Source organism: Nannobrachium achirus (genome assembly GCF_963921795.1).
Source record: "Nannobrachium achirus genome assembly, chromosome: 18".
In the NCBI taxonomy this organism is placed as follows: Eukaryota; Metazoa; Chordata; class Actinopteri; order Myctophiformes; family Myctophidae; genus Nannobrachium; species Nannobrachium achirus.
This window is the reverse complement of record NC_137825.1, coordinates 17452035-17462614: the sequence shown is the minus strand read 5'-3', so window position 1 is coordinate 17462614 and position 10580 is coordinate 17452035. Positions and strand designations below refer to the sequence as shown.

Genomic DNA, 10580 nt, shown 5'->3' with positions numbered 1-10580 from the left:
GCGTATGGCGTCAGTTCATTAATTTATTCCGTTAGTTTATTTTGCAACGGCGACGGCACATCATCCTCCATTGCGCCGTATCCCAGTGCCGTGCGTCAGTTCAGTAAGAGCTAAGGTATGGCAACATGACTGTTGTCTGGTCTTGCACGTGCAAGGCACGCATGCAAGACAGTCATGTTGCCAATACTTAGCAACAGGCATGATGAATTTATTTTAAGAAGTACATTTTATTATTTTCCCTTGTAATCAAGGTATGGTAGACTACCATACCCATATGTGCCTCTGTAGGCTAGCCTACTCCGTTAGTTGCCTCGCATGGTGAGTTATACTTCTGTGTTGCAGCTAGAAGACAGAACTCACTTAATATAGCCCATCCCCGTAGATAATGTCCAGAAATATGCTCCATAGGCTATAAATGTTCCGACCTTCATCTTCCAGGTGACTTTTGTTGGTGTTTCACTTCACCTCGCTAAAAACCTCCTTTTGCGGGACTCATTGAATATGCGAACAGATGATAATAATATGGATTTGGGAGCATAGCCTAATTACAAAGCATGTCTCATTAAAAACAATATAGGCCTATATTTTATAGTTGAAGGGTAAATACACAGTATAGGCCTATGTAGGCTGGGAACATGACACATTTTGCTTGAATTCATGCGTTGTCAACTTGTAGTATAAACACAGAAAAACGAACCAACAACAAGGTGTAAACGCGACGTTTTTTGGGTAATAAATCCAAAACGAGACCGGCAGCGTTTCCAATCGTCCTGGTATAAAGACCCCCTTAGTGACTGCCAGGTCTGCTTTGTAAAGTGTTTGCACTTTAAACAGATGTGCATTTCAGTTAACCAGTGTACTAGGTCCGCTCCTCTTTTCCTTTTATACCAAATCTCATCTGCGGAAATAGTCTAATGCTCATAATGCAGCGCATTGTGACACGTGCTTGTGATTTGACACTTTAATAAAATTGAATGTAATTGAATTGAACATTTAAATTATGATTGTGGTGTACTGTGTTGTTCAACAGAAGCCTGGAGGAGTAAGGAGAGGTGTGGTGGTGGTGTGAGAGGTGGTGCTGCTCATCCGTCACCATGAGTTGGAGTTTCCTGACGCGCCTCCTGGAGGAGATCCACAACCACTCCACCTTTGTTGGCAAGCTCTGGCTCACGGTACTCATCGTGTTCCGCATCGTGCTGACCGCCGTCGGAGGAGAGTCCATCTACTACGACGAGCAGGTCTGCTGATCAGGGTCCACTAGTCCAGGGGTTTTCAAACTTTTTTGACTCAGGGCAGTGGCGTCGGTTCAGAAAAAGGTAAGGTATGGCAACATGACGCGTGCAAGACACCAGTCATGTTGCCATACCTTAGCAACAGGAATGATACAATTATTTTAAGAAGTTACATTTTTTTCCCCCAAAAAATTCTATGGTTTCTTGGGCTGGATATGGCAGTCTGGAACAGTTGTTCAAGTGCGGCTAAACTTGGCATAATATAGTAAACGTGCCACAATTAACAATGATGAATTGCACCTGTGCAGCTGACCTGCGGAACCTGGGAATATACTATTCTGTCAAGATGGGGAGAATAAAAGTGTGGAGAATATAATTATAATACCTTGTTAAATGTTGCATTTGTAGTTATGTTAATGTAATTTAACAACATAACCAGCACAGATAGACAAAGAGACATTCATGGATTTATATTTTAAAGTAACTTGTGTTCCCCCCCCCTGGACCCAGGGTATGGCAGCTGCATACCCCTGCCATACCCAATTGACGCCCCTGACTCAGGGCACCCCTGTAAATAAGTTTTTCATCCACGGCACCCCTGAATTACACTGTTAATTTTTAGAATCTTACATCATATTATGCACGCAAATATACACATCTTTCCACCTGAGATATGGTAGGCAATGTCACGGAGAAATATCAGAAAATAACTTTATACTTGACGTTCAGCCACTTGAACCCCAGCCTCCCTAGTCTGGGGGAAGGTTCACCAAAAATAGCTGAACAAGCTCACATTGTGACACGTTGTGAACTTGTAGATCTGCTATTCTTGAAGTATAGTGCAAATCAGGTGTGTTTTACTAAGCATATAGTGATATTGATGTAGTGATATGAATTCCATATCACTACATCAATTCCAAATATTATCAGATTATTCTGCGGCACCCCTGGACTGGCATCACAGCACCCTAGGGTTGTTCCCCCGTAATAAACAAACAAAACAAAACAAGAAAGATGACAGAGCCTTTCTACGAGACTTTGGAATGCCCTTCCACAAGTCCTGAGGGCTGCAGCCTGCCTCTGTGGACATGTTTAATTTAAAAACACTACTTTTTGAACAAGCATTTGGTTGAATGTTTTTGATTCTATCCTCCGTGTGTGTATGTGTAATGTATGTGTCTGCTGTCTTGATTCTGAGAATATCTGTACATATTGTGTTCTGTTGCTTTTGATTGTTTGAATGCTTTATACGGTTTCTAAATCCTAAAGCACGCTGTGAGCCCTATATAAATAACATTTTACTCACTCACTTTACTTTACAGAGCAAGTTTGTGTGCAATTCGGGCCAGCCGGGCTGCGAGAACGTGTGCTATGACTCCTTCGCGCCGCTCTCCCACGTCCGCTTCTGGGTCTTCCAGATCATCCTGGTGGCCACGCCCTCTCTCATGTACCTGGGCTACGCCGTCAACAAGATCGCACGCCGGGAGGAGCGCCTGGACGGCGGCGGCGGGACGTCCCAGACCAAAGACAAGAAGCAGCGCTACCTGGGAGCTAGGAAGCAGCACAGGGCCATCGAGGAGGCTGAGGAGGACCAGGTAAGTATGGCTGCAATAGGCTCTGTGCATAACTGTACAGGGTTCCCACGGTCATGAAATTCCTGGAAATATTTTGAAATTAGAAAAATATTTTTCCAGTACTGGAAAAGTTTTGGAATTGATCAAGGGTCCTGGAAGGTCCTGGAATAAATAGCTATGCATTGTCTTTGGTTGTTGATTTTATTAATACCTGCTAATATCTGCTATTTTCACAATAGAAACGTGTTATACAAAATTCCTCAACTCTTAGTGCTCGTCAGGGTGCCGGTCCCCAGTTAAAATATGATTATTTCGGGGTCACAGCCTGAAAAGGTTGAGAACCACTGGCATACACTACCTGTCTTTGGGCATTGCACGTAAGAGTAAGCGACTTGTTATTGAGCTGAATTATTGTTATATAGTCCTGGAAATTAGGTTAAATATTCTGGAAAAGTTTTGGAAATTAATTGGTAAAAATGTGTGGGAACCCTGACTTTAGTCCTGGGTCTCCAGGAAGTGGCGTTATATCTGTTTCCTGTTTCAGTGCAGTGTACCATAGCTTTGTTTGATTAAAAGCTTAGGGTTACATTGGCCAAGCTTTGCGGAAATTAACTCAAAATAGCACTGCTCTCTTCACACTGGGTGTGATTTCTTTTTAAAATTCTGTATCAATGAATTGAACATTTTAATAGTAATAATAATGATTTGCTACTTAAGTCCTTCTCTGCGTATACATATTTTATACTATATTATATATTGTTTTATAAAAAAAAAAGGCTAGGTGAAAAACACCCGAAAACAAATTATTTTCATTAGAAACGATGAGGTATTATTCTTATTAATCAATTAAATCGATCAGTGTGACTTACTGCTGCACGCCTATCCAGGAGGAAGACCCCATGATCTACGAATTGGACAGCGAGGACGAGGCTGGGGTGGCGCCCAGCCGAAGCGGCCGGCGAGGCGCGGGCAAGGCACGCCACGACGGGCGCCAGCGCATCAAGGAGGACGGACTGATGCGGATCTATGTCCTCCAGTTGCTGGCGCGCTCGCTGCTGGAAGTGGGCTTCCTCATCGGACAGTACGCCCTCTACGGCCTGAGGGTGCCCGCCACCTACGTATGCCAGGGCCTGCCCTGCCCGCACAGGTGATGCCAATGTTCTAAAAGCCACTGGTACTCCTGTAATGTGGATAATGCGATCATTCAGGTGTAAAATGTAAATGATTTTGGCTAATGGGGCCTGGGGATCCCCACCCAGGGGCGTCCAAATAGACCATTTATGTAGCTGCATACACCAGCCGAAAAGCCAAAATGTGTTCAGTTCAGCTGGCAAATAACAACAAAATTACATCATTCACAACTTCGGGAGGGCCTGGCAAACCCAAAGTTGAGCTCCTCTGAGATGTTCTGACTCGGATACCGTGATGGTCAGACATTCGATGGGTGGGTGTGATTACAGTATATTTAGTTTTGTGTCTGCATGCAGAGAAAGTAGCGATGGTTTTGAAAAGATGTTGGCAAGTCTCACGAGCCAACCTCAGAGAGGCACTGTACAAAGACCTCTGAAATCCCTCTCTAGTGACCATCCAAAAACACAACATATCTACTATCTGCATAATGTGTATATTTTGTAATAATTTAACCAGTTATTCCTGCTTGTGTTCTTTTCTCTCCTGCTCGTAAGCGCCATTCGTACCGAGCACTATAACTATAAAGATAACTATAAATATGTTTTTCACTGTTGTATTTTTTTTATTGTCGCATTTGTCGGTGTGAACTCTGCCATCCACTTGACTTGATTTTTCAGTGTGAATAGCCCTTACTCTCAACTCTATCTTCTCTCTTCTTATGAAAAAGGAAATGTCACTCACACCTGTAAACCTGTGACGTGACCATAAAGTCAGATTGTGATTGTGCTTCTCAGTGTGGACTGCTTCGTGTCGCGGCCGACAGAGAAGACCATCTTCCTGCGCATCATGTACGGCGTCTCCCTGCTCTGCCTGGCGCTCAACGTGTGGGAGATGCTCCACCTGGGCCTGGGCACCATCTGTGACATCCTGCGCTCCCGCCGCCGACACCCCCCGCTCCCGGACCGCCGCGGCCCGCTGTACGGCCTGACGGAGCCACCGGCGCTCAACAACGAGGCGAGGGAGGGGCCGGTGGCGGCGGGGGGCGGCGGCGAGTCCTACGGCAGCTACCCGTTCTCGTGGAGTGCCGCCTCCGCTCCGCCGGGATACAACATCGCCGTCAAGCCCCTCCTCGTCTCCAACGGGATCCACGACCCACAGCCGCTGCGCTTCACCGAGCTCAGCAACAACGCCAAGATGGCGTGCCGGCAGAACCGCGTCAACATCGCCCAGGAGGAGCAGCGGAGGCAGTACGACGACAACCTGACCGCCAGGATCGGGGGAGGGGACGGCCGCGAGGCGCCGCAGAAGTCGCCCGACGGCCCGCAGACGCAGGACCAGCTGGAGGTGGCGATCCAAGCCTACAGCCAGCAGCACGGGAACAGCGGCGGCGGTGGGACCCGCTGCAAACCCCAGCGTGAACGCAAACCCCGGCAGGCCTCCAAACACTCCAGTGGCGGCAGCAAGGCCGACAAGGACAGAGCGAGCAGCAGCAACAGTAGCAGCAGCAGATACGAGGAGGGCAAAGGTTCAGAGTGGATCTGAACACTTTACCGCTTTAAGCCTGATCCATACTTTGTCGTGCAACGGTGCTGCGCGCCAAAAATAACTTTCTTGTTTTGTGTATCATCCTCAAAATGTCCAACTTCAGCATCTCTGGTCCCACTCGGAAGAGGCCGGCCTCCGAAGTTTGGTCTGTACAGGGGACAGGTGGTGTTGTTTTTATCTCTGCATTGGCGTTGAGTAACACAATCTTCAGTGTTTATTTAACTCTGGTTTACAGACCTTTAAAAGTCTGTTTGGACCTCTGGTGGTCCCCGGACCAGGTGTTGAGAAGCAGCGGCAAAAGGGACTCGTTGTCAGCTTGTAGGTCTGTTTTCGTCGCGCAAAACCGTCATACCACAGAGTATAACTTAAGCATTATACAGAAAGGACTCAAAACCATTCCTCCCCATAACGCCACATGCAGCTTTCTTGAGACAGGGTGAAGCCATGCGTAGAAAAACAATTAGAAAATAATATTTTGTACACTTACAGCCTACTTGGGCACGCATGCACAGTGTTTTATAATGGTACAGTATCTCTGATTATAAGTGGTATAAGCTCAGGGACGGCTGTGTATATGGCCAGTGTTAAGTTTAATACTAAAACTTAAAACTATAGCTTTCTTTAAAACTACTTTCAATCTAGTTCATCTATCAATCTACTCTTCATTTGCTTAGCTATAAATATTCACCAGGAAGTATTTCCTCTTTAGATGTGAGAGAAATATCACAATTTTAATTTTCTTTTTTCCCAATTCAAGAATCGAATTGATTGATTCCATTGTTTTTGCTGCCTTTTGGTGATGTCTAGGCAGTGATGATAGGTGAATCTTAGATCACGTCCTATAAGAACTGTGTTTCAAAAATAATCATATTCATTCTTATTTGAAATAGCCAGTTTCTGGAGAAAATTGTATTCATTCTGCCTTAAAAGTCGGAAACCACACTTCGGGGACGCTTCCGGGTGTGAAATCACTGTCCCTACTAGTGTTTATTGTGTTACTCTTTGGGAAATGTGTACATTTCCACCTCCAGTCGATGCTTCACATCCATATGAGTAAAATCTCTGGGATGGTGTGTTTATTTTTAGAAGACAGTTCTTATATGAAGTGATCTAAGATTCCCCTATAGGGATATCAACACAAAACATAAAAACGGGGCCCAGGGGGATAGCGCCCGCCTCTAGCCGCAGTGACATTGATGGCAGTGAGCGGCAGTGACGTTGATGATGATGATATAGGCCTCTCCTTTTTCCCTTTACACTAAACCCCTTGAAAAAATGATAGATAACCTCACACTTTGTGAGCCTGTATATCTGCTGTTTTCACCTAATGTTTGCCTATTTTTGCCTGATCTTTGCCTAATATCACATGCCCAGAATATGGACAGTAGGGCTCATGTGGTAAAAAAAGAAAATAAGTAATTGAACGTAATACTTATTGAGATAAATGTTGCATCTGTTGTTCAAAGATGCAAGTGCAATGGTGCTGTTTTTTTAAAACGCCTCCTGTTATGGTGATGAGAAGCTGTTGAATAAAGTGCCTTACCTGCGGTGTGGAAGAACAACAATGTAGGCCTGCAACTATACATCTTTTTTTTTTTTTTTTTTTTTTTTCATTTATGCTGCTGTGTTTAAAAATTTAAAAAGGACAGAATTGATTATTCTATTGATTACTTTTATTATTATTCATCAAACTAACTTACTTTATACACAAAACAATACCCCAAATAGTAGATCTACAAGGTCATAACATGCCGGAATGCGACATGGTGTAAGCTTGTACACCGGGGCGGCCATAGCTGAATGGTTAGGGCGCCTGCCTGGGGAACTGGTTGTCCCTGGTTCGATTCCCGGCCAGGATAGTAATGTCGATGTGTGTCCCTTAGCAAGACTCTTAACCCCTAATTGCTCACGCACTCCTTGTGGGCTGCGAAGCAGCTGGGTTGGGCTGCAAATACTGAATTTCCCTCGCGGGAGGAGTAGGTAACTATTATTATTATTTGTAGATGGGCTATGTTCTTTATTTTTGGTTCATTTTATGCTACTGTGTTTAAAAATTGAAAAAGGTCAGAATGGTTGGGGTGTTGATTTTTTTGTTCGATCAATTTACGGTAATCGTTGGAGTAATTTGTGTTCAGTCAACTGTTGTTGCACCCTTAGGACAACGTTATCAGTGCTACGAACTGGAATGACGGCCGCCCATTGGCTCCGCCCATTCATATGCTGTACATTTCAGGACAGCCTATCGTTGCTGTCGGGTGGAAACTGTTACTTTATATTATTTTTAGGGCTGGGATGCGATTAAAAATTTTAATCTAATTAATTACAGGCTCTGTGATTAATTAATCGCAATTAATCACATTTTAATCGCACATCGATATTTGCCCTGAGAAGCATTTATTTTCAAGTAAAACACATTTTGTTGTACGAGTGAATGAACAAGTGAGTTTTTTAATCTAAATTTTGCATCCACTGGGCCAAGCAAAGCGCTCTGATCGGCTACTTCTCCCTTTGCGTTTGTTGTCTCTTCTTGGTTGGTGCATCGCTATGATCGGAATGCCCGAAATGGAAGGTTATGTGGTGCAAAAACTAAGTGCGATTAAAATGAGTTAATTTTTTTAATCGCGTTAATTTTCTGTAATTAATTAATCGCAATTAATCAGTTAAAGTCCCAGCCTTAATTATTTTATCTGTTTATCTGGCCCAGTGGGAAAGGGCCTTAATTGTGAGATGAAGTAGGGCATTTATGGGAGGAAAACTAAAAAAGGTGAAATTCAGCGATGCAAGTTCTCTGCCCGACAGGAACGCCATGACATTACTGCCATACAGACGTGAGAGAAATTTCATGACTTTTCTTTAAGAAAATAACTCTTATTGAGTTAACATTGTACTGTGATTTGTGCCATTTTGTTTACTTTTAGCTGTATTACTCTGGTTTTGTGTTTTCCAGACAACATTTCAATACATGGGTTGACAGTGTTTGTAATACATTTTAGTTGTCAGTGTTCTCAGAGTAGAGTTTGAACCTCATGTCCTATATACTTTATCGTATGCTGAATAGTTAAATAGCACATCTACAATCTCACATTGTGTTACCTGCTTTGTGAGCATGTAGATCTTCTATTTTTTGCACACACACACACACACACACACACACACACACACACACACACACACACACACACACACACACACACACACACACACACACACACACACACATACAGTATATGTTTTAATTTTGCCTATAATGTCAAGGCCAAAATAAAGATGCCAGATTTAAAGTGGTTAAGCCTTCAAGGTTTTCGTACAACAGTGAGACATTTTGCTCACTTCTCGTTCATTTATCATTGTCAAAGTGTTCACCTTACAGTAGAAGTTACAATTTAAAGTTTATGTGGACAGTTTGTTTGTTGTTTTTCTGGGTCTAGTGAAAAGAAAGTATTGTCTGTCAAGGAACACATTGTCTTAGGACTTTTTAGTGGAGTCGGTAAGGCAAATAAAGTCATGATGCAATGGGTGGTCCCCTTTGGATCATGACTTGAAGTAAAACGTTGCTTACCGACTCCACTATTTTGCTTATTTTCAACCAGGTCTAAAGCGATTACGGTAACTGGCAGGTTGTACTGTGCCACTGTTTCCATTTTGTGGAAAATGTTTTGTATATCAAAATAGAGCATGTTCAGAAGTACAAGGGGTCTGATGGTAAATAAAAGGAATCTTGTTACTATATGCCGTGTTTGTACACTCAACACACTTGTGCGCGCACACACACACACACACACACACACGCGCACACACGCACGCACGCACGCACACACACACACACACACACACACACACACACACACACACACACACACACACAGGTTAAGAGAAAATTGTGCTGAAGTGTAAATTCTATATCATTGCTGTTGGGCAGAAACCTCTTATCTCCATATTTAAACTTTTCTTGATCATAGCCTACTACTGTGTTACACAAAAGTAGCAGATCTGCAAGCTCAAAATGCGTCTCGAAACGCGGCGCAAAACGCTTGAGCTTGCCGATTTATGTTTTCTTTTTTAATTTGAATTCTGGAAAGTAACAGTTTTGGACATATGAGGTTTACACCCGACAGAGACATATATTGGTTGTGTGCAACTTTTGCAGAAGCACTTTTGCATTTTATGTAACACTATTGCCATCTAGTGGTCAATGTTGGAGAACCACAGCCTTACATTAACAGCCTACTTCTGTGGTTCTCAATCCTCTTAATTTCAAGTACCACCCACCACTTTGGGGGGAAATCTCGCTCTTAATTGTAACAGGTTTACAGTGTAAACAGAAAAGGAAAGCAAGGAGAAAGGAAATCAAACAGTAAATAGAAACATGTCATGGATAGGCAACAATCCAAGATATCTAGCCTACATACTGTATACACATAACACGTCCAGCTGAACAGTTTGTACATGAAGTTGAGCATCAAGGTGCATAAGGTTAGGCACAAATGTTGGTATAGCAGCTTCCACAAAGCAGTATTGTACATGAGATCAATTTCAAATGGAGTATCAATTTATGGTTCAACCACATAGGCCACAAAGGGCTATACTTTCACAGGTAAAATGTTAGAATGACAGATTCACAAGGAAAGGTGAAGTCAGTCCAAGGCCAGTATGGTGACAGGCGATGACGTGGTCATTCCTTGTTCAACAGTCTGATGGTAGCCTGATGGAAGCTGTTCAGAAACCTCGTTAGAGACCAGTAAGGTTCCAATAATTAAGATAACCTCTGCTATGGTACTGTAAATGACAATTATGCTTGATATGCATTCATTTAATTCTGCACCCAAAAATACTGTGTATGGTACTTACAATACATTAATCCATTCGTACTGTTTACAGACAATGAATTTTGGGTGGAGGGTTGACCCTATCAAACATATAATTTTCCAAATGTCTGTCTGTCTGTCTGTCTGTCTGTCTGTCTGTCTGTCTGTCTGTCTGTCTGTCTGTCTGTCTGTCTGTCTGTCTGTCTGAGTGAGTGTCTGTCACAGCGTTTCTCCTCAGTGGCTGGAGCAATTGATCTGAAATTGCATCACCATTAGCATATGAACACACCTGA

At 43.3% G+C, this 10580-nt stretch overlaps 1 protein-coding gene across 1 annotated transcript; it reads left to right on the top strand.

Annotated features, from left to right (window-relative positions):
* Positions 1 to 1060: 1060 nt before the first annotated feature.
* On the top strand, positions 1061 to 6084 carry LOC308303380 (gap junction gamma-1 protein-like). The gene is made up of 4 exons (XM_080747734.1): positions 1061 to 1238; positions 2555 to 2827; positions 3694 to 3953; positions 4732 to 6084. The coding sequence occupies exons 1-4, from the start codon at positions 1095 to 1097 to the stop codon at positions 5477 to 5479; spliced, it is 1425 nt and encodes a 474-aa protein (XP_080603860.1). The 5' UTR covers positions 1061 to 1094; the 3' UTR covers positions 5480 to 6084.
* The last annotated feature ends 4496 nt before the right edge of the window (positions 6085 to 10580 follow it).

Bases quoted from the DNA above. Each gene is read 5' to 3' on its own strand.
- LOC308303380 (XM_080747734.1), top strand. From the start codon at position 1,095: ATGAGTTGGAGTTTCCTGACGCGCCTCCTGGAGGAGATCCACAACCAC. The intron at 1,239-2,554 runs GTCTGCTGATCA...TTTACTTTACAG, and splicing joins CCATCTACTACGACGAGCAG to AGCAAGTTTGTGTGCAATTC. The intron at 2,828-3,693 runs GTAAGTATGGCT...ACGCCTATCCAG, and splicing joins AGGAGGCTGAGGAGGACCAG to GAGGAAGACCCCATGATCTA.